General features: G+C 45.6%; 1 protein-coding gene across 1 annotated transcript; it reads left to right on the top strand.

Moving 5' to 3' along the window:
- The first annotated feature begins 2,159 nt into the window (after window positions 1-2,159).
- On the top strand, window positions 2,160-22,961 carry mideasb (mitotic deacetylase associated SANT domain protein b). The gene is given in 14 exon segments (XM_029460297.1): window positions 2,160-2,230; window positions 4,592-6,404; window positions 8,097-8,369; window positions 9,422-9,457; window positions 9,459-9,762; window positions 10,003-10,069; window positions 12,059-12,201; window positions 12,605-12,708; window positions 15,860-15,935; window positions 16,658-16,746; window positions 17,399-17,542; window positions 18,284-18,403; window positions 19,942-20,141; window positions 21,919-22,961. Coding segments are annotated over 13 exon segments (3,342 nt in total). The 5' UTR covers window positions 2,160-2,230; window positions 4,592-4,847; the 3' UTR covers window positions 22,148-22,961.
- The last annotated feature ends 1,571 nt before the right edge of the window (window positions 22,962-24,532 follow it).

Here is a 24,532-nt window from a genome sequence, read left to right as displayed (position 1 = left end):
ATTTCCCCAATGTTCCGGTGTAGCGGGGGTTTACTATCTTGTCATAGCTGATCTTTTCCTAGGTGCCGTTGAGCAGTTACAGCAAATCAGAAACGGTACGCTCCCTCGAGCTATTTTATTAATACAGCTCATCAACGTTGCAAACTGTTGAACTTTATTCAGCAGGGAATTTAATTACATTTACCATCAATGCAATCGATCTCATCAAAGATTGTAAACGCGGGTAACTTGTTAGGTCCCATAGATGGGCTGCAGTATCGATTGCTAGCTAAAGTGTCTCAAACTGGGAAGTGACGCTTTGTGGAGGAATCTGAACAGAAGAAGGAAAAGTTTACCGTTACGCGGTTTCATACTTTCATAAATTACGTTAAATCGATGCCGTTTACGCTAGATTACCGTCAACTGTAGCTGCAGCAGGATACCGTGAAAACAGGGACATGAAGGCGTATGTGCCATGGAGGGACAGAGTTTAATGTAAGTAAGACTATTCGCTTATGCATGACAACTCTATGCTAGGTGTTTTGCTTATGACAGCTAGCTCTGGACACAACAAAGCTAGCTTCACACCTGACCTTACCCCCCCCCCCCCCCCCCTCCCCTATACATCACGTGCACACACACACACACACACACACACACACACACACACACATTTCCAGAGGAAAGTTCATAGTGTAAATCTGTTGTACAAAACCAGCACCAGTTTGGACAAGTATTATTTACTGCTAGTCAATAGAAACATTTAAATCCAAAATGGCATGTCTGAAAAAACTTGTGCACTTTGTAGGACTATTAAAAAAAGTGGGGAAGATACAGGATATTGTAATCTAGTGCTGCATCTATTTATCAATTAATCTGCTAAATAGTTTCTCAATTGGAAGGTTTGGACTATTAAATGTTGGAAAATACAGAGAAAGTATTCCTCACCATTTTCTTAAAATTGTTTGTTTTCTCTGATCAACAATAAAAAAAACCAAATATATTCTCTTTTAGCAAGTCTTTACTTTCAAGGAGCTGCTAGAGTCAAATATTTGGCTTTTTTTTTTGCTCGGAAAATAACCATTAATCGATAATCTAATGATATGCTGATTCCAATGTGAAAAGGTTGTGTTGCACTCACACACACACCACAGTGACAGTGCAGTGTCATCGGCGGCGGACATGTCAGTCTGACTCGACGGGCATCTGTGAATGTTTTCAGGCTTTGGTTATTTTAAGGGTCAGAGTGAATAGAGAGAGACTGCTGCCCTGCGGAGTCTGACTGACACATGCCTGGTCATTTCCAATGCTATGATATTGCAACATGTTCTCATTATAATAGCTCTTTTTTTTTCACAGCAGGCATTTGGCCTTGTCATAGTAGGAAAAAGCACAAGTGTCACTAATAACAGTAACAATGGTTATATTCAAGTGATCTGTGGCAGTGTGACAGAGAGCCAAGCGTGCACGATACCAAAGACAACAACGAAACCGCTTAAAGGAATTCAGCCATCATTCATTTTAATATTTACATTTATTTTATTATTATAACTTTTTTCAGGACTGCTGCAGATGGTGATCCGGGTCACTTTTTATGCAGGAATCTTTCACTATTTTAGCGACCAAATAAGCAGATGAATCGAAAATTAATAGAATTATTTGTTGTCATTTATTAACCAACAATACCAAACCTCCCTTTTAATATAGCCTCGAGTTTATTACATGTATAATGTTTGGCTGCTGGTAAGACAGGACAATTCATGTATAATAGATATGTAGTTGCATTTCACAGTTTTAGAATATTCTGCAACTGATATACTTCAAATATCACCAGCAGCTTTAATACATAAACACAAATATGTGTCTCACACACACACTTCATGGGGACTTCCTGCAGCTGCTTGCTGTGTCATGTGCATGCACTTCAAGAGGAATTTCGTCCGTAAAGAGAAGTGAGTGTGACTTGGAAAGAAAAGCTGAATGTAACCCTGGTGAGACCTTTCCCCTTCATCCCCCGCGGTCCTCCCGTGTGTGTTGGAATTTCCCGCATGGGCTGACAGGGATCTTGCTCCGTAAATTACAGCGCCTTCCATGTCAGAGGAACGCCTTTTATGGGCATGGAAGTAGGTGTGGCCAGCGAGCTCGTGGCGGTGGCGGCGGCGGCGGCGGCGGAGGTGGAGGGGGGGGGGGATCACAAGACAAGCAGAGACACGGAGAGAGTCGATGTACAGCAAAAGGCCGCATTGCCAGTGTGAGTTTTTTTTTTTTGTGCAATCTGAGTGCAATAATGTGCAACAGACAGTGGCGGCATTGCGCCCGCGTTTCTGCACATTAGCGCTGCGCTTCTGACCGGGAAGGACTCTTGTTTACGCATCGACCCCCTTTTTTCCCCTCTTGACTTTATAGCAAGGAGGAGGGGGGGGGGGGGTGGTGGTGGTGTTGAAAGGGGGGGGGGTGGAGAAAAAGTACCAGGGAGTGAGGTCAGCAGCATAGCATGAGTCAACCTTGGGGATGTATGCAGTCATCATCATCGCTGGTCTGTATTGTGCGGGCCTGCTGCCGCTGCTGGCCGCACAGAGCTGCCAGTGTGCGATCCTGCGGGCTGAGCTGCCGCTAGTAGCAGCTTTCATGACAAACACAGTAAGTATCGGGACAGACAGGGCTGCTGGAGCCGCGGTGTCGATGACTGTGGCGTTGTTGTTGTGGCCGACAGTGCATGTTATTGTTGCAACAGCACAGCTTGCTGACAAAGTTTTGTTTACCTCGCTGGAGACGCACTGCTGTCGATGAAGCCTCCATAAGGGGCTCTTGTAGGATGTTTTTAATGTCGCAATCGAAGCGGATTGACAAGTTTAAACGACCCACTGTGTTTGTTTGTCTGCTATGCAGCCACGCTTTGATCATGCAGGCTGCACTGTTGGCTCTGTCTGTTGCAATGGGACATGGCATTGGTGACTGGATAATCCGTGTTCTGCAACAAAGGGATTCTCGTAAATAGCGCTGAGCTGGCTGGCCACAGAAAGTGATGTGGAGGGAGGGGGCAGCAGGAAGAGTCCTGCTCAACTCAACATGTTTTCGTCTTATTTCTTTTATGTGTCGTCTCGTGCACTCTGCAGGCCTTACAGCATGTCCGCAGGTGTGCGAGCTGTGGCACACAGGCTGATTTTTAAATGAGGAAACCGCGTTGGATTAGGACGGCTAATGGTGCTTGACATGTATTTTAAGCCAATTTAACATGTTGCTTTTGTTTATTGGGCTAAACCCCAGGCTTGTGTAAGGTTGCATGATGTGATGCGTCACGATGATCCCTCACCTCGACTGGAGACTAGTTTAATGCACACAGACTGCTCACACAGCATGGCAGCAGTTGTGTTTGTGCTCAGTCTGCAAGGAAATTGTGATTTACCTTTTTCATAGAGGATGTTTTATAGGATTTGACAACATGGCTATAGGCATGTGTAACATCACATGGCATTGCTGGTGCACACACACTGTTTTTGTTAACCACATAGCATGGTCATCCAGCTCCCACAGTCAGCGGTGCCCCACAGCCAGTGCAGGATCTGAACAGCTGCAGATGTCTATTTTAAGAAGCTTGTGTTTTACTAGGCCACCAGAGTGAAGGGGGACGATTATCAGTCACTTCCTAGGTTGTCAGAGATGTCCGTGTTATCTGGATTCTAGTTTTAATTTATGTAACCAGCTCGACAGATTGTTTTTGTAACAGGAGTCCTGCAGATCACGGTGTTTCCTGTAGTGATAAAACAAGTCTTAATGTTTGACTGCTCCATACAATCTTTTCCCATCTTTTATCTTTATACAGATGGAGCAAAGATTGACATTTGAACAGAAACAGTGGGGATCTGTGTGTCTCTTGAAATTTGGCAGACTGCAGTGTGTCAAAAATCTGCTCCCAAACCTTGCCATCAGATAATATCTTTGATAATCGGCACATGTTACCATGGCAATTGTCAAGAAGGAAGCTATCGAAGCCTGCAAGGCCATTTTGACTTTTTCCCTTGCAGAGATCGTTTCATCATGACTCATGCTTTGCTCACTTTCAGTTGCCGTTCCTTTTTTTTTTAGTTTGCAGCTGCGGTTCAAAGGGCACGGGCTCCCTTTTTTTTTTTTTCACTTCCAATGAGTCACACAGTTGTAAAAAGGGGATTTCTATTACGTTTAACCTGCTGTCTGTTCTGTAGTTTGGCGGGAAAGAGGTTTTTGTTACAGGTCAGTTTGAGCCCTGAGCGGTTTGTGTTTTATGTCACGGCCCCATCGTTAAACGTGGCGCAGTGATATCTTGCAATGACATTTTCAGGAACTATTGATTAAGCGGTCTCTACCAGCCACCTTCCTATAGCATATACACGTCCAGCCTACGTGCAGGACCTTATCCCTGTCATGTGAGCTTAGCGAATAATGACACAGTTAAGGCCTTCCCCTCCCCACCACTGTTCTTTCCCCAAATACCTTTTAGTGAAGTTCTATTGTTGAAAAAGCAAACAGCAGTTTTTTACATGGCTGAGGCAGGGATGATAATGAGCCCCCACTGTGGGGACCCCTTTAGTCTGATGGCTCAATGCTTGACCTCTGTCTCATTTTCTCTATACAGGGTGTTGCGCATGAATGAGAGAAACACACAGACTTCTTCAGATCTGCTCACCCCCGGCTGGCGACCTCTGACTGGGTCACGAAGAACTCCAGAGGGGAAGAGGAGATTATCCTGCTTGACCTTTCTACTGCTCACTCAGCTGTCAATGTAGTTTTACGGCTTCATTTCACAGTTTTGTGGATTGGTAAATTCAAGTGATCCAGTTGAGCATCGATCGCTGGTTTGGTTGGAAATATTCACCTGGCTCGGCTTCTTCATGCCCGTCATGAGTGTACCAGCCCAGCAGAAACCCAGCGCCAAAAGAACGGGCAAACGAATCACATTTTTCAGCGATCAAAGCCTAGCAATGAAGGAGACGTCGCAGCACCCCGAGGGGTCCTACTATGTCCCGGGTGGTCCTGCCTCAGACCCCGGACAGAGCGAGGCTGCAAGTACTGTGACTTCCAATCCAGAGGCCCCTCACATGTACCTCAACTCTGTTATCTTCAGCCCAGATAAAGGGGACCAGAGCAGGGGTCATTATCAGCAGACTGTGCCTATGAAATGGGCCCACCAGGAGCCCAGTCAGCAGCAGCCATCTCTGTCCCAGCAGCAGAGAGCTGCCTCCTGGAATACTATGACTAACTGGGGACAAAACTTTTCAAATTACGTAGGTGGAGTTAACGTAACAGACTCAAGGACCCAGAATGCATTTGTGAAGTCGATGCATGAGACAACTGGCTTACAGCCACATCAACAGCCCCCTAACAGAGCTGCAGACAAGCAGCCTCTGGGGCCTAACCCTACAGTTGAAGCGTACAGGGATGTTGTTAAGGCTCAGGAGCTGGATTGGGATCAGCAGCAGCAGCAGACGCAGGCCTTTCAGGAGACGTTAAAACCTGGGGCGCTGAACACTCAGCAGCACAGCACATCTCACCCAGGGGGAAGCTCAGTCTTGCAGCCCTTTCAGTTGGCCTTTGGTCAGCCCAAGCAGCACCTGCCAGCGTACTACCAGGCCTTTCAAGGCAACAGGACGACGCTACCTAACCCACCAAACTACCCAACACAAGCAAAACCCCCTCACCAGTTGCAGCAGCTGCAGAAGCAAGAGCAAATACGCCAGCAACAGCAACAACAGCATCACATACTCCAGCAGCAAATTCAGCAGCAGCACCATCAACAAATGCAGCAGCAACAAATCATTCAGCATCAACAGCATGTACAGCAACAGCTTCAGCAGCAGCAACACATGCAGCACGAGCAGCAGCAGCAACAAAAGATACAACAGCAGCAGCAGCAGCAACAGCTCCAAATTCAGCAAATGCAACATCAGCAGTTGCAACAACAAAACCCTCATGTGCTTGACTATTACCCCGCAGCACAAAATGCACACCCTCACCCGCATCCACAGCCTGTGGTGGTACACTCCCAGGAGTCCTCGGCTCCAGCTCCCCTAAAGATCCAAGAGCCAATTATCCAGGACATCACCCCAGAACCCCTGCAGCCTTCAGATCCACTGCCGCCCACTCTCCAGCCTGAGCCCCTGTCTCAATCGCAACCACAGACACAATCTCTAACGCAGCTTCGCAGATCACGACGGCTCTCAAAGGAAGGCGGAGCACCGTCCGACAACCCTTTTCTCTCTGTCTCTACGGATCAGGCTGCCCCAGGAGGGCCGCAGGGCTCACAGAACGGGGCCTCTGACATCCAGGCAGCCCCGACAGGCGTCATCCAGAGCACGCGGAGGAAACGCAGGGTGTCCCAGGAGGTCAACCTGGAGACCCTTGCTCAGAAAGCATCAGAAATGGAGTCTCTACCACCACATATTGTAAAGGTAAGTGTTCAGTTAGCTGAGACTGTTTTTAAAATGTTCAACCCTTCTTCCTTCTTTGCGTTGCTCTCTACTTCTTTCTCTCCTTGTCTGTCTTCCTGTTGTACTTGTTCTTTTGCCCACTCATGTGTTTCTCAGCTGTTTCTTCTCGAGCTAAATAACCTTTAACAGAAAGGACTGAGTGTTCTGAATCCCGATGCTTAGTATCAGTTCATATCTAAACTGGTCTCTGCAAGATGTCAGCCTTAATTGTGAAACTCTTTACAGCTAAAAATTAATTTTTGGAGTGTTATCCCAGGGTTTAATTGCAGTGGGACTTTAGCTCCCCGAACAAGAGCGGGAAGTGGAACAAACGACCGAACGCAACTGCCAGGAAGACTGGGCCAAAACTTGTGTTGTTTGTGATTAAACGTGTTGCTGGAAGAGATGCTGAATGTAATCAACGCCCAACAAAGTTTACACCACAGAACTGGGCGGCTCAGCTTTGCCTTGTGGGGGGGGGGGGGGAAATCTGTTGCTAAAAACAAGACCTTGCATTGTGAATACTGTCACAAGGTAAATATGTGCTTCACAAATATGTCCTTTAAGCTCTCGTTAGATGAATCAATGAACAAACCTGATGAAACACCCCAGCTGCTCCATGTGAAGTCATACGCTCCTCTATGTTTATGTGCTGAATGTCTCGATTGTGCAACAAGTTCCGTTGCCAAACAGCACTGAGTCTCAGTATGTCTGTAGTTCAGCACGGCTGTGCCCTGGTTTCTCCTCACGGGTAGCTGATCATACAGACAGTGTGTTTGGTTACATGCCTGCACACCTCCCCCCATCCCATCAAAGGAGAGAAACTCCAGCCGGGCCTCCACTGCCCCCCCCCCCCCCTCCCTCTACATAGGGAGGGGTGCAGGGTTGCCCTGCCTGCAGTGCTCAGCAGAATATCTCTCCACCGCTCTGGTGTCGGGGCTGGAGTTTTCCACCAGCAATAATGAGCAGAGATCCAGCCCATGAAGATGCAGTGTGCAGTGACACAATGCATCTGTCTTCAATGATGTGGTGGGTTCCATGGCTTTCAAGTTGCACCAGAGTCGCTCTAAAGCACCCAGGCCGCTCATGCCCACTCATTATGGTTTCTAAAAGCAAAGAATGTGGAGAATGCTTTTGGGGACGGTTAAGTGTATCTAAGGTCTGTCACTTAAATGCTGCACCTAGCAGTACTGTATGAATGTGCAGCAGTACAGTGCATGTTTGGTGAAGCTTTCACTGAAACTTCTTCTCTTTTTATGCTTGTTCTTTCCCCCCAAAGCAGTTGATTGTTTGTGTTTGGATCCAGTGGATAAGGAACACGCCTCAGGCTTGTTTTTTAATGCCGTGACGACCCGTTTGTTAACCCTTCATTAGAGTATTCACACAATGTTTCTCTTCAATTTGTGAATGTGTTTGAGTTAAGGATCAAGGTGTCAGAGTTCCCCAGTTACTGCGTCTATTATAAATGAGCAGCTTAAAGAAAAGAAACGCTCACGTCGCTAGAAGTTGTGATTCTTTGCACCTGTTGCATAAAGGAACTGCATTTAGTGTGTCTTTGATTTATGCTTCATGCTTCATGATCATATCCTGTTGGATGATTTATATTAAGGAGAAGATGTATTTATTAGATGCATTCTTACACTTCGTCTTTTTTTTCTTCTTCTTTTTTTTTAGGAATCCCACCGGTCGTGGAGTCCCTCTGAAACGGGGGGTTCGAACATGAAGCGGCCTCGAGACGACAGCCTCCTCCCGCTCGTCATCCCCGTGTCTGTCCCTGTGCGAAGGCAGGAGCCCTCCTCTCCCGACAGAGATGAAGCAGCGCTGGCGTCCAGCTGGCCCCCGAGGCCTTCAAACCCCCAGGACCTCGGCCGCGCCGACCACAAGCCCTCGGTCATCGTCACCCGGAGGCGCTCACTCAGGAACTCCTTATCGGAGAGCTCAGATCAGGTGGGTGCATATTCACACCCCGATGCTTCTTGTTTACTCCGACGTACATTACAAAGTAAATGCAAAGAGCCGGGGGGTAGCTTGGTGTTCCTCAGTCTGTCACAACGCCTATTAACTCGCCCCGCCAACACACACTCCCTTCCCCCCATCATGCTCCATGTCTCCCCTGCCCCCATTTGGGTCCTCCACACTTTCCCTGTTTCATTTGGGGGGATTTAGTGAACTGGTTGCCCTGTCCCAGATCAGGCAGATTATCAGGGTTTAGCACCGCCACACTGTACATTATGTACCATCCAGTCGAGGGTCGGGGTGCCTGGTTCTTTCTCTTTAGGCTTTCTTACAAATTGTATGAGCATGCATATCTATTGTGGAGTTGTTTGATGTGCGTGTTCTAGAGCTGTGCCCAATAGTGTGAAGTTTCATTCATAACGTTGCCGTTCACGTGCTGATCAGCTCGTTCACTCGGCTTTAAACCCCAGTGTTCCTGCACAGTGGCAGATTAAGATTAGGTTTCACAAATATTGTTAGTGTTATATTATTTGTAGATGGTGGTGCGGTAGTGATCGGTTGTGTGTGTGTGTGTGTGTGTGTGTGTGTGTGTGTGTGTGTGTGTGTGTGTGTGTGTGTGTGTGTGTGTGTGTGTGTGTGTGTGTGTGTGTGTGTGTGTGTGTGTGTGTGTGTGATAACATCACGTGTTCGGGCGGGCGGGTGACAAACTTCAGGGTAAGTTATTAATAACTTGGAAAAAACATTGTGTACAATAGTCCACCTTCTATTCCTCTATCTGCACACACACACTCTCTATCTAACACACACACACACACACACACACACACACACACACACACAGAGCGTTGCGGTCCTCAGTCCGCACCTACATGTGTTTGTGTTGTCGAAACTGGCGAGTTATATTAATTGAGCTTTAAGCTTTATTGAAAAACCTCATCAGAAGCTTTGAATGTAAAAGTGTGTTCTTGCATTAGCAATAAAAAGTATGTATTACAGTGCACGGCGATGAATCCACCTCCTTTAAAAATGCTTCTCCTCACCAGAATGGAAGAACTGAAGGGGAGAAGGACGATGACGGCAAAAAAGTCAAAACGGCGTCCGCGGCCCGAGCCTCTATTCATCCCGCCGCCCAAACCTGGTTTATTCATCGCCCCTCCTATCTACTCCAGCATCACACCCTACCAGAGCCACCTACGTTCCCCGGTGCGCCTCGCCGAAAACCCCCTCTCCATTCCCCCCTACACCCCTCCGCCAATCCTCAGCCCTGTCCGCGAGGGCTCAGGCCTTTACTTCTCCACTTTCCTGTCGTCTGCTGCAGCCAGCTGCCAGGGCCTGCAACCTCCTGCAACACCCAAGTCGGCAACACGCAGCCTGTTGCGCTCAAGTAAGTAAAATGTGAATTATCCACCAGATATCTAAACTGCATGAAGCTCTGGACACAAACAGTTCCCAGAAACAATCTCAGACTGTGTATGGAAGTGGTTTAGGATGGCTGCTGTGCTAATATGTGCTAATATTAGCATTAGCACTGATTTGTGCTGATTTAGGTTTTCTTAGCTTAACTCAAAAAACTTTTATTTTTTGATAATATCACTAAGTGGATTTTGTGTTGCTGCTCTTTCAGACAGCTGCGACATCACACCGCCAGTTCTGTCTGCTATGAGCGAGGCCACTCCGGTCAGCATAGATCCGTGAGTATTTCCCTCTCGACACCCACAAACGATCTTCTTCCATTGAGAGACTCTGTATATTGGCATGAGTTGGAGCTCTGCGATCAATTATTCAAAACCACAACACTGTGCAGAACGGGGAACCGTCTTGAAAGAGAACACAGACTTCTTGAAATGCTAAACCCATCCTTTAAGGGGTTCCTCCTCTCCGCCACGGTTACCGCTGGAATCTTCTGCCCTGTCATCCGCAGCGGGCACGAGCGCCAGCGATCTAAGCCTTCAGATCTAACTACGCAGTCTCTCGACAGAAGTGCACCCTGTCATAACTGCTGCATATTAACTGTGAAGTGAAAGCCTGGAAACTTTTCACAAACTAAAGAGGCCTTTAACGCACATGCACAGAGAGTGTGGTTTTGATTATATACAAGTTGACACATTAACGCAAAGTTAACACAAAACCTCATTTTCAAATGGACAAAAGAAGAATTTTATTTTGTAGACAAACTTTGGATCACTGATGGTGCTTGGTGTTGCACTCTGTGACACGTATACTTTGTTTCCTGTGGCTGCTTCACAATAAAAGCCTCCCTGTGTTTCACATGTTGAACACTTTGAATGTGAAGCAGCAGCAGCAGGATGTTCTGTGTGCATCAGCTGTGACTTGACACATCTCTGTGAGCAGAGTAAACAGTGAGGCTGATATCAAGGGGATCAAATTACGCTGGATTACTTGCTGCATTGTCTCCCGTGAATCCCGTTCTTGTGTAGGTAGGCAACAACAGTATAAAGTACTATACAGAGAGGTAATTACTGAATGTAAATGCACATAATAACCCATAAATAGTACGGGGAAGAAGTGGTTTGAGTTCATGAAAGTCTTAATGATTCTAAGTCTAAACGTGCAGGGTATTATCCGTGCATGTAAACTACTTGAACCAACAACAAGACCTTGAGTATAACGTGGCCAGCAGCCCAGATACTCCATCGATGTAAACACAGCCACTGATAGCTTTGGATGTTTCTGAAAGTCGGAGCAATAGAGCTTCTAAGGAGCTAGACACCGGCGCTCCATTTAGTTTAACTCTCGAACCATCAGTCAGATATTCTTTTTTTTTTTTTTTTTGCCGTTGCATCAACAGTGAGGAGCAGTTTTTATGGGAGTTACATTGTGCAAGCTGTTCCACCAGACCGGTGCCAGCTGCTCAGCAGTGAGTCAGGGACGAGCCACTGAGGCTTCCCATAAATCATGCTTTCAACTGGGCCTGGTGTACTCCCAAACACACAAGAGCCATCGCAGTTCAACGTTTAGCAGCCCACCTTCTCTAGGGGGGGGGGGGGGGGGGAGGCTGCCAGAGTACACACACACACTCAGCTGGAAATACTGCAGGCCTACTGGAAATGCAGGGGAGGGAGGGAGGGAGGGAGGGAGGGGGCATGCTGGAACAGGATTGTCTGTTAATGCAACCCAGCATGATTTTCACAACCGTAGCGTTGAGGTCTCTGGTTTCAGTTGACATGTAAGCCTTTTTAGAGAATGCATGCATTCGTTGGATTATGAGTCTTTCTTTCTTTTCTGGAACGCGACCTTTGTCCCACAGCAGGATGGGGATCCATTTACTTTCAGTTCAGTGAATTGAAGAAGTGCACTCTGTTTTAAAAAAAAATAAAATTTTGAAAGGAATTAGCATTTTAGTCATTCTGCTGAGAAGGACAAAAGAGAGCTGTGTAACGAGCCGGAGTCTAAAACAGTGCGAGGATTGTGGCGCTCAGAGCCTTCAACGGTCTCTCCCTGTGACTATTTAAAGATCACAGCAGAACGAAAAGCCAAGAAATCAAAACGTGATCTCAGAAATAAAACACTTTACTTAAGAAAGCTGATCTTGTTGATCATGTCTCCACTGAACTTTCTTTTAGTAGGGAGTAAAAGCCACTTAACTGCAAAGGCGCTTGATGAACTTGCAATAGATGAAATTGAAATCCTTGTCGCTCACGCTGATGTCCTGTTCCCAGACGGATAAACATTGGGTCGCGGTACCAGGCCGAGGTGCCGGAGCTGCGGCAGCGGTCGGCTGTCGAGCTGGATCATCATCGAGCGGAGCTGCTCTGGACTCCGCTGAATGAACTGGAGGAGAAACCTGACTTCCAGCAGAAGGGTAAGAAATGCAACTGTTGTTACATCACCTGAGTATAAATACTGCCGGACAGATCGCAGTTTACTTTCTTATAACGTACAGATTCTTATCGAGTCACTTCCCTCTTTATCAAATACAGAAGTAACTTTCTGTTATCTGTTAATAGATTATTGTCAAGATGTTGCAATTTAACAAGCTGCATATCCATGTCCTAATTGTCCTATAACACATTCAGATGCATGTGCAGGTTAATATGAACTCTCCAGGTACATGTTTGTTTTGGACTCGGGAGCACCGCTGGTCCCGCATACTTAAAAAAATCCAAAACACACTAAAACTATGCAAACAATACTGAACAAAAATAACAATTAAAAGGCTTCATTTTCTTTCTGCTGCTCACAATCACTGTGTCTGTGTTCCACAGTGCAAGACCTCATGCACCTGGCCTGCTCCAGTGTTTTGTGTGGAGGAGGCACCAACCAGGAGTTGGCCCACCATTGTCTGTACGAGTGCAAAGGGGACATAATGGTGAGCACAACAGAACAATCCATATTGACTGACGACGCAGGACACATCCATGATTAATAGAGAAATGGCCAGTCGTGCTCAAACCAACACGCCAACCTGTTTTCCCCTTAAAGATGGCCGTGACTGTGTGTTCCTATTCTTAAAGCTTTTATTCACACAGAATATTTTTAAAGGATTTTAAGAGATCCATTATTGTCTCTTGAGTGCGTCTGTGTTTGTCCTCTTTGCTCTTCTCGGGATCGGGATTGAACAACATGCGTTTTGTTTGTTCACTGTCCATCAACTCCGATCGCATTTCAGATCAAACGCTGCCGACGAAAGCAATTCTCTCCGTATCTGAGTTGTAGAATAGTTCGTGTATATGATATACAATATTTAATGTTTGTCGTTTTTACGGCCTTAAAAGAATGATTTGAAAAAAAAAAGTCAATTACAATATCTCATCGTGGTCGAGACGAGAGAGGGGGGGGGGGGGGGGGGGGGTTTGTTGTTTCAGTCATTCATCATTTTGAAATGGAATAATAATCATTCTTCTAAAAACATGTAAAGCCTCATACATTATTATAATTATTATATTCATCATTTCCATGGTAGCGTTAATAGAATTCATGACCGATCTTCGATTACAGAAGTAGATTATATTTATATTTTATACGCACTTTATTATTATTATTATTATTTATTATAATTACAAACGTGATTTCTTCATGCGTCTCGTCATATAAGTGAGAAGCTTGGTGTCTATTATTTATTTTTATGGCGGTTAGAGATGAATAAAACAGTGCTGATCTGTTGTAAACTCATAACGTCGGTCTGACGGGGATTGAAAGAAAAGATCATTATTCATAGCGGTGCGTCCGTGTAAACAAAATAATTAAATCCCGAGCAGGACAAAAACACGCCGACGTGTAGCGTCGTCTCTGTAAGTCACTGAAAGCACGCTGGGCTTAGTTAAACGCACAACACGGCAGGCAGGAGAGGAGACCTCTTGATCACTGATCGGCTGCATGTAACGGGAAGGATCACAGTCATCGGGTTGTTGCAGTGCGCGTACACGCGTCCTCGCACTTCCTGATATCTTTCTCTCGGCTGGTTTCTCGTGCGCACGTGACTGTAGGGCTTCGCTTTGAGCCGTCGATGATTACTGCAGAACGGAAGTGAGGGATGTGTAGACGTTCAGCCTGAGAGGGTTGTGTAGAGCAGAGGAGCTGCACGTCAGGGAGGTGCAATGCACAGGTTCAACTGAGACAGTCATTGTTTAGCTGTTATGTTGAGATATGCTTGACTTTGAACACTTCTTGATACATGCTAGACCTTCAATCACTCGTGTAAACTTAACATCTTATAATACGTGAATTTAAAATGACCCCGTCTTCACGTTTTGTGTGATGCATTTACAGTCGAAATAAGGCTTAAGGCTTTGAGAGTCTGGAACTGTGTGCTTGGATTTGACTCTGAATGAACCCTGTACTGGAGTTCCAGCTTCTCAAATCTGTTTTCCTTTCGTCTGACGTGAGAACGAACTGAATATCTTTTGGGTTGTGGTTTTGATTGTCAGACAAAACAAGACCTTGGAAGATGTCGACCCATTCTTTAGGAAGCTGTGAGTATGTCTCAGTGTTTGCACTGTGTTTCTGACAGCCTAGTGGTCTGCAGGTACGCCTTCCAAACCAGAGTTCAATACCAGGGCTTCCACCACCCCTGAGCAAGGTACTTAACCCAGAGTTGCTCCAGACTGTCCCTTTAGTTAGTTCACTGTAAATGTAAATCACAAGCCAAAGAATTGATCAGTTAATCCAAAAGAGAACCAGCCGATTTAATCGGTAATGAAAACGACCGTTGGTTGCAGCCTTATTGACTCGGTGCAGCGCTGCAGCCCTAAGTTCTGTTCCTCATCGTGTCACCGAGAAATCTGATTGGTCAGATAGGTGCTCCACCTTTTACTGCAGCAGCGATGCGTCCTGTGTCTCGCAGCTCTTGCATCACTGTCACACCACTAATTACGTCCGGGCGGGTGCAGATATCCACTGTCCATCCACTTGACCTCTGTGTATGAAAGAGCTTTACGTTGCCGTGCTCAAATCAAACGCACCTCGCGATAATAAACCTGCCGTGCGGCTGATTACATTCGACAATATAAAACAAATGCAGCGCCCCCCCCCCCCCACCCTGTTCTGTTCTGTTTGTGGTTATGAGGACAAACAGCGGTCACTCTGAAGCGCTAAGAGGCAGCAACCTCGAGTGGCTCTCTCACGACGCCCCCATTGAACTGCCAACAGTGATATTTGTTACTCTGAAAGAGAAGCAGAGGAATGCTGCGACGATGAAGAGGACAAATGAAAAGCATCTCAGGAAAGCTCGCCCGCATGTGACGAGCTTGAGTCTTATGATAATAATTACGAGGGCTGCGACTAACAATTACTTTCTTCATTTATCATGATAAATATTTAATAATCGTTATCTTCTTGCTTTAAAAATGACTTCAACAAGTAATAAAGTAAAGTTTATGAGCCGCTGATTAATGTTCTGCTGATCAACTACTCGATGATCATTGCAGCTCTAAGAATAATGATAATACAAAGTGCAACATCAATGCAAAAGATTAATAATGATTGACATGTACAGAGACGACACATTGACTGTTGTCTTTACGTTGATCCTGAACGGATACTTCAGAGCTGTCGGCTTCGTGGTGGTGCTGGAGGAGATTTCAGGCCCTAGCGACAAACACTGGTCCAACGTTGTCAAGGAAACAACGAGTGTGGTGGGGTGGGGTGGGGGGGGGGGGGGGGGGGCCGGGTATGAAAGCGCCCACTCTCTGCAGCAGTCCGGCTCAAACTGCCGTCTTTCAACATTCGTGCACGGTCGAGACTTTTTCCTTCTCAAAGAGCACAAAGTTGATTCTTGCTTTGACAATCAGGACACAATGCACTCGCTATCTGACACCACACACAGGAAGAGAACAATGGGCATCTCACTCCCCCGGTTCCTTGTTTGTGCTTTTACAGGGTTTATAAAGCACAATTGGAACAGAGCCGACTGGAGTCCGCTCGCTTGGCGGGAGTGACCCGAAGGCTCGTAACACACTCGCTGCTGTGCTGCTCGTGTTTGTTCACTTTCAAGCCTGTTAAAAGTGCCGTTTGTGTTTCAGGCCGCTCTGTCCCTCCTCATGCTGAGGAATCCAGTGTTCCCCAAATCTCATTATCTGGCCAACTATCACTACTCAGGTAAGTCCTAAACAAATAGCATGTGTTCTGTATCCATATAGACATGCAATTCAAAGGTGATGTCTTTTTAAAGTCTTTAAATCGATCAACTTATCGCTAAATTGGCGAATCGTTGCCGCTCTAATTAATCGATGAAATAGAAGTCAGGTCGATCGATAAAGAACACGAGCTACTACCGACATGGCTTTGTGACTGATGATGATAAACCCCACCCGGCTGGTATTCGGACGCTCGAAACAAGCGCTCCTAATGAGTTGACGATCCTGATTTCAGCCGGTTTGGAGTATTTTTGTGTTTTGGTTCATAAACATGGCTGTGTCGACATTTTCCTCCCTTATTTCTTTTAACCATCTAACGGTGACTTTCTGAGGCCTTGCGTCAAAGCAGCTGCAGTCGTGAGAGTGTCGGGGTGGTGGTGGTGGGTGGTGGGTGGGGGTAGTGAGAGACTGGAGGATTGTCGGGGTCAACGGGATGAGGGAAGGTGGGGAGGGGCTTTACAGCATGTGGTTAATCCCAAGCAGAAGACAGGAGAGCCATTGTTTATCCAGTGATTTGACTCTGTGTGTGTGTGTGTGTGTGTGTGTGTGTGTGTGTGTTTAATGGTGGGGGGGGGTGAGATTGTATTTGTCAGGGTCTGCACACATCCAGAATATAGTCTGGAAGGAGATACTTGAGTGTTTTTGAAACCGTTGCATCCCTCTCTGTTTGTAAACGTCTCTCAGGATCAGACAGCTGGACTGCCGCTGAGAGACGCCAGTTCAACAAAGGCATCACTGCGTACAAGAAGGACTTCTTCATGGTGCAGAAACAGGTACGCTGTGCTTTCAAACACAAGAAGAGGGGAATGAAGAACCCTCTTGACTCTAGTCCAGGCCACATGGTAGCTGTGGGCCGGTAACAGCGTGCACACAGTGTTTTCCCTGACGATGGGTGGGCAGGGAAAGGGAAACACAGTCACTCTGGAACAATGTTTCCTTCTTGTTTAATTATTTGCAGTTGGATTTATGTTTTTCCACTAGACTGCAAAACTATTTCATTTTATTGTCCTCCACCACAGTGCAGATGAAGAGAGACGCCACATTATACCCGTGTCAGAGTTGTTCAGTGTTACTTGGACAAACCAGCAGATTAAAGGCTCTTTAAAAATGTGTTTTCTGAATGTTGTTGACGCCGTCTGCAATGAAGCTTCACTCAAACTAATCTTATTTCATTATATAAAGAACATTTATTCATGAGTTGGTTTGTTTTCTTCTACTTAGTGGCTCCAAAACTGCCCTGAGAAATGACTGTGTGTGTGTGTGTGTGTGTGTGTGTGTGTGTGTGTGTGTGTGTGTGTGTGTGTGTGTGTGTGTGTGTGTGTGTGTGTGTGTGTGTGTGTGTGTGTGTGTGTGTGTGTGTGTGTGTGTGTGTGTGTGTGTGTGTGTGTGTGTGTGTGTGTGTGTGTGTGTGTGTGTTGTTCACAGGTGATCACTAAGTCAGTGGCGCAGTGTGTGGAGTTTTACTACACGTACAAGAAACATGTGAAGATCGGCCGCAGCGGGATGCTGATCTACGGTGAGGTGGAGCCTCTCGACAGCAAGACCACTGAGGAGGAGACGGACCCCAAGGTGTGTGTGTGTGTGTGTGTGTGTGTGTGGGACATATAGTTATAGTTATAGTTGCTTTGTGTTTCTTTGTTGCTGTTTTGAGTTTGTTTGTGTCTTTGTGGTCTCTCTGCAGCTGCTCTGCATCGTATTGTAGTTGTTTTGAGTCTCTTCCTGGTTGGTACGTGTCTCTTCGAGTGCTGTTTTGTAGATGAAGACGAGGGGAGCTCTCTACACTTTGGGCCCCTGTGTCTTGCTAGGCTCCTTCAGTAATCCATCCACTGCTGTGGCCCAGAAATAACCAGCTGAAATAGTTCACAAGCTTCTGCAAAAGTGGTTCAGCAGCATTTTCTCAAGTTAGCAGGGACTAATGTTCCGGTTAGAAATCAGCAGAATGACTGCAGGGTGATCCGATTAAACACGAAGCGTTTTATTTAGATGTGAAACTGCAGAGTGTCACTTCCGAAATAACGCAGCTCAGAATGTTTTCATTGACGAGTCTTAAAATGACTCGTCTCACTCCAGCGATGTTACCACATTGACTTCAGCGTTCATAGAGATTCATTTTACCCACGGAAACAGTGCAGGTGCAGTTTTGGTGCTTGTGATGTTGACTGTGCAAAGCTTCACGCGTGTAAAGTTGTCATTATCTGCTGAATGTCATCCGGTAACATAGAAAATGAACTCAGTTTGACAGTTGTAACGTTTCTAAAAGAGCTTTGTAAACCTGCGTCTAGCTGTAAATGTCTCTCCTTGTGCCAGCAGGGCTCTCAAAGGTTGGAGCCGCAGAAGGAGGAGGACAGCAGGAAGTGGGAAGGGTCAGCTGACAGGAAACAGGATGTCGGGCCCACCAGGGCGACACACACGCAGCAGTCCGCTGAGAATGTGAGTGAATGATCAGCTCTGCAAGGGGAAGAAAATAAGTATATCAGGAGCCAGCGTCATGTTCCTAACAACAAGTCACACACTCGCACACGCTCTCCAGTCAGGCTCTTGGAAGTGACTCAAATGATTCCTCTCGCTTCTCCTCTCCTCTTCATGAGTAATTACCAGCGTGACATATTACTTACTTCCTGGTCACCTTTTTAGGGCTACAAACAACCCATAATGCATCACTCTCTGCAGCAGTATCTGATGTAGTGAATATGTAAATGTTTTGTCCGTGACTATAATACAAGCGCTACTTTTTCCCAAATATAATTTCCAGAAATAAATCATGTTTATAATGATAAAGAAAAGTACAACCATGCAGAATCCTGGTAAAGCGCAGAAGTAGGTCAGGACTCCACAGGGATTACTGTCATTGTTGTACGTGTCAAGTTAATTAATGCTGTGGTGCTTATATTCTAATTACTGTGTGTGTGTTTTCTCTTATTTATGCAAAAATGTAATTTCCTCAAAGCCATGAAAGCACTTTGATCATAAGAGTGATCAGAGTCTTCCCCCAAATATTCTTTATTATTGTTATTATTACGTGTTTGTTTCACATACAGACACACTCACACCTACATGTACATGCATTTAGAGTAAAGTAGGTCATCCTCCGCATGTTTCTGCTCAGGGAACCTCAGTTGGCCTCGTCGTACTTTTGACACATTTGTCCTTTTGAACTCTTCCTGTCTTGTCCTGGTGGCTGGATGTTGGATCTGCCGCCCCCTGCTGGACGTTTGAGGGCAGATCACTTGGCTGATGTCCACCTCTTTGGATTGTGTAACCCCATTATGTCAGTCAGACAAACAATGACTCGACAGGAAACCTTTTATCCTCGTTATTTGCATTGCAGTTCACAGTTTAGCACACATGCACACCATGCTGATAAAAGTGGCAGTGTGTGTGTGTGTGTGTGTGTGTGTGTGTGTGTTTTCTTAAGGTCAATATATAAAAAAAAAATAGATCAGTAGTTCATTATATATTACTTCTTATTTTATAAAATGTGTTGTAATTTGCATAATATTCCTTTTGGATCAAGCCGGGTTTAAAATCTTTGTTTTATTTTGTAAACCTATTAGAGTCGAAGGTTTTTACACAGGAAACTTTGGATAATTAAGAATAATATGTGATTTAAATCAGCGCTATGAATGATACATCTGAACAAACCTCTCAGAATAAAAACTGGACCGTTGGGTTCATGCAGCTGCTGGTGAACCTTTGCATTTTGCAGACACCGCGGGATGAATATGGTACATATGGCTAACTTATGGTGTATTTAGGAGAAATCTACAGACGCAGTTAGTAAAATAAACACCGAAATGTGTTTTCTTTTTCACTTGTCTGAAAGAAGACATGTAAAGAAGCTTCAGGCTCATCATCGTCTTCCTCATCGTCTTCCCTAATTGCTGTCCGTGACCGTGTTTGTCATGTTCACCACACATCTCACGTTTCACTTCTGCTGTGTGTGTGTGTGTGTGTGTGTGTGTGTGCAGCCCGGGACCGTCCTGATCATGAAAGGCCCAGAGGACGTGGGGAAGGAGCAGCCATTGTCCCGGGTCACCCTCCCCCCTCAGCCGCCCCCTCCCGGCTCCAAACCTCGCTACGACGGCCCCGCACGTAAGACCAGCCCTTCGACGGGTAACAAAGCCTCAGCTGGTCAGGAAGGAGAGTTCCCCTGCAAGAAATGTGGCAGGTCAGTGATGAGACACCCTGCTGTTGTGTTGGAGGAGTTTGCACGGCTCTGTTTACTTTTGCAAAGCCGACAGCAGCAGTTACGTAAGTGCCTTTAGACGGAGCTGGATATCAAATGCAACATTTCTGCAGGAACTATCGCTGCTGCGATTGCCCACGTGGAATATGTATTGGTAAATAGAGGCGAGTGTCTCACGGTGAAAGAATCAAGCGCTCCCGTCGTGCTTTGATTAAATAACAGCCCGTCCTCTGGCAACGCCGGGACTGTTATGGCCAACTGTGTCCTAGCAACCGAAACACAGAGTAGATCGGGCACATCGCGCCTCTCGTCGATGCCGCTCAACCCTGGTGACTTGACGAGAGCTTCACTCATCCTATAATACTCACGCTGCTCAAAGTGTGCTCATTATAGATAAGCCCCCACTTCAGAGTCTGATAATATGTGTTTACAGGAAATCCAACCGGGCTTATTAGCCATTCTGCAGCCATTGTGTCACATGGTGGCACATTTCATGCAGCTGCAGACCCACCGCTGCGTCACACGCTGTGATATTAACTCTTCTGATGAAGCCTGTTACTCGTCAGCCTTTATTTCCATACATCACACTGAACTTTGACCACCAGTCTTTATGAAGAAAGAACAAGAGAGTGGTAACTATTAGGTTGGGTGATATTGCTTTAGGAAAAACAACATTATGCAACATTATCGTCCAAAATAAAGTCTGAAGAGAGAGACTCGCATAGATGTAAATATCTGTGGACTGGAGACGTGTGTGTGTATCTGACAAGGAAGTACAATGAAATAACTCTGTCATGTTATTTTTGCACTTTTTGTCTACTTACATCTACTTCCTAATGCAAAATAACACAATTTTATTGTATAATGTAAGTGTATCATTGTCCAGTAAAAGTATTTATCTTGTGGGTCTCCCAGTCGAGCTTTGTTTTTGCATTCGCTTCACGGTCCGGCGGAAGAATGAAGTCGAAGTTGTTTGTTGGTATTCTGGGAATTTACAGAAGGTCACTAAACTCCATGACTTCACAAGAATGATAAACATTTTGCTCCTTAATTGCATTTTCCTACACGGCTCTAATCCCCTTTCTGGCCTCTTTACATAAATGTGCTGAGAATTTCAAATAACATTAGTATCACTTCCTACACGACACGAGTCTGAACTGAGTGCTGTCAGAGCCACAGCAGCACAAATATAAATATATAGAGTTTATATTCACCAGGAGCTCTGTAATAAACATAAGTGTAATAAAGTGACCGTGGACAAACCTTCTTTAAAGACAAACACATTTAGTTAACTGCATAAAATAAACTGGTATCCAATAACTGTATTCAGCTCATGAATGACGTACCACTTGCCACCTTGACATGTTATGCTTGTGCATTGTTTGACAGTAAATGGGCGTCATGAGTCTCCGTATAAGAAATGACTAAGCTGATGAAGAGGGTTTTAAAAGGGGATTACCAGGGAGGGGTGGGGGAAGCTTCCTGTACGCCCAGAGTGGTCATTAATGAATTATTAATTTCCGAACAGCTTTATCTAAGCTTATCTTCCATCATTGATGCAGCCTGTGAGAGCGCTATTCATCCTTGATGTTGTTACTTTACAACTCGGCAGTGGCGGCGCTTCCTCTGGTGCAGCCCGTGGGAAATGTGGTGCGAGCGTTGAAAAGGCCACGACGTCACCATCTGAAGTCACAATGTCACGTATCCACATGTCTGAAAGAGGCGTCGGCAATAAGCTCTTCCCTCCTTTTTCCCGTAGGATTTTCTACAAGGTGAAGAGCCGCAGCGCCCACATGAAGAGCCACGCCGAGCAGGAGAAGAAGGCCGCAGCGCTGCGGCAGAAGGAGGCCGAGGAACGAGCAGCGACCGAGGCTGCCGCCGCCGCCGCCCTCGCCGCGCAGCAGAACGGGACGCGACTAGTGGGCGGGGACAGCACCAACGATGACTCGTCGGGCGGGGAGGACGAGGACGATAAGGACTGGCAGTGAGCGAAAGGACGCACACACTGACTGCGGCGCGGCTTTACTCTCTGGGACGGGAGGAGGGAAATTAAAGAAATAAGTTAAAAAAAATCCCTCCTGTGGACTTTGTCTTTATGTTTTGGAACAAGAAGACTTCCGTTGCGTGGCACATTCAGGGACAGATTTACTCCCGTGTGTGTGTGTGTGTGTGTGTGTGTGTGAGACAAGGAGTGTGTATGTGTGTGTGTGTGTGTGTGAGACAAGGAGTAGTGTGTATGTGTGTGTGTGTGACAAGGAGTGTGTATGTGCTTTTCCAAAACTCACCAACGCCCCTTTACTCTGCTTGAAAAGCTTTTCAAGAGTTACCTCTCATGGTCACAGGGCTCGGTCAAATCAAAGCCATGCCGCTTCTCTCGGCGCTCTCCTGCTCTTCGCCCGGCACTTCGAGTCTCGCCCATCTTCGCTCGACGGGCGAGGAACTTTAGTTCTCTCTCTCTCTCTCTCTCTCTCGATTTGAGCCACAGCTCGCGCTTGCTTAAGCCGCATCCCATCTGGATGAAGTTTTGGCGTTATGAAGACTGAAATCTGACAGCTGGGGGAGTGCGGCGAGGGGATTGGACGGAGGGTTTCTCCGCTCTCAGGCCGACAGATGGATGGATGGCATGTGCAAACTGTTGCCTTTGTTTCGCCACTCTTCTGCACTCAAGGCTGCCAAAAGCTTTCTCAGACGCATGATGTGCACCAAATGGGTTCCTTCTCTCTCTGTGAGCGTTGTTCATTTGGGCTTTAGTTCTTTGTACCCCCCCCCCCCCCCCCCCCCCCCCCCCCCCCCCCCCTCTCAGCCCTCGTCACTTTTTATAGTTCCCAGTTTGTTCCTCACTGTTGATGCCTTGGATGTTTTGATGCTTTTTATCTTCAAATGACAATCAATTTTACACTGTTGTTGTTTTTTTTAATATATATATATATATATATATATATATATATATATATATATATACAGGTAATATATATATATCTATTATATATATATATATATATATATATATATATATATATATATATATATATATATATATATATATATATATACATATATACAGGTAAATGTTACTTTTTCTGCCTGTGTTGCTATATATGGTTATTGTTGTTTTTGTGAATATTCTTGTTGATTATTAATATTATTATTATTATATCATCCTGGTTTTGGCTGCAATTTAAGTGAGCGCTTTCTGTACTTGTCCATACCTTCTTTATTTTTATTTTTTTTACAAAACAACTAGAATAATGCTACTTGCTGCCTGTTTATAACTGTGAGATTTTTTGGAAGCCAGAAATGAAGAAAAGGCAGAAACGTATGTGCAATAGAACAAGTTGACCCCTGTTACCAAGAGCGTCCAAGCCCCCCCCCCACCACCACATGCTTACGACTGGCTTCTCCTGGATGCCTCGCTGTCAACCCTGTAACTGACAGGAGGTCACGGGTCTCTATAGATACACACAACAACGTGGGGAAGACGACAAACAACACATATCTCAATGTTTATGAGCTGCTTGTTCGCCAGAGAGAATAATGTGCTGATACAAACATTAAGAGAAGCGGACGCATTCTTTACTGTAAACCAAACGTAACCCAGATTTTGCAGGTTTTAACAGGAGATTTTGAACGTCGACATTCGACGTACATTTTCTTTTTAGAACCAGAGATCAACGTATTTCCAGTAAATGATTTACTGCCAGGCATCAAGAGAAGCGGACGCATTCTTTACTGTAAACAAAACTTAACAAGAGATTTTGGATGCAGACAAAAGACATGATATTAACATCTATAATATACAGTAAGTTCTCTAACTAGACTTTTTTTATACTTTCCCACAGACTGTAAATATGTCAGTTAATAATTTACTGTCGTCAACAATATTTTCATACTTTTTGCTGATATTTGTCGACCTGTTCATGCCAGAAAGATTGTTCTCTCTCTCTCGTGTGTCTCAAACTGTGTGTTGAAACCTTGACTGTGGGTCAGAAATGTACTGGAGGGCAGCGTGACACAGAGAACAAAACATGTAAACATTTAAATGCAGTTAGTGGTTGTGAGGAAAACAGAGTTCTGGTTGTTAAAATCAGCTCAATATGTCCACGTCTAACCCCAACGTGTGTATCTATGGTTGACTTTATTTCTGTTTACCTTGTTGCTGATAGCAGGCACTAAATTGGACTATGGAAACGGCGTGTTTTGATCCGTCTAGCTCTACATATCTCAACGTTAAGCCCTTCAGCCCGGAGCCAGCTTCTGTTGCCGTCGCAACAAATGGGTTAAAGGGTTATTTTCCTTTTTTAAAGGAGAAACCACAGTGGGGAAGTTGGGGGGGGGGGGAGAAACGGCTCCAATTACCAGTTAGTCCACAACTT

The sequence above is a fragment of the Cottoperca gobio genome, chromosome 22 (assembly GCF_900634415.1).
Source record: "Cottoperca gobio chromosome 22, fCotGob3.1, whole genome shotgun sequence".
In the NCBI taxonomy this organism is placed as follows: Eukaryota; Metazoa; Chordata; class Actinopteri; order Perciformes; family Bovichtidae; genus Cottoperca; species Cottoperca gobio.
This window is presented reverse-complemented; position numbering and strand designations above follow the sequence as displayed.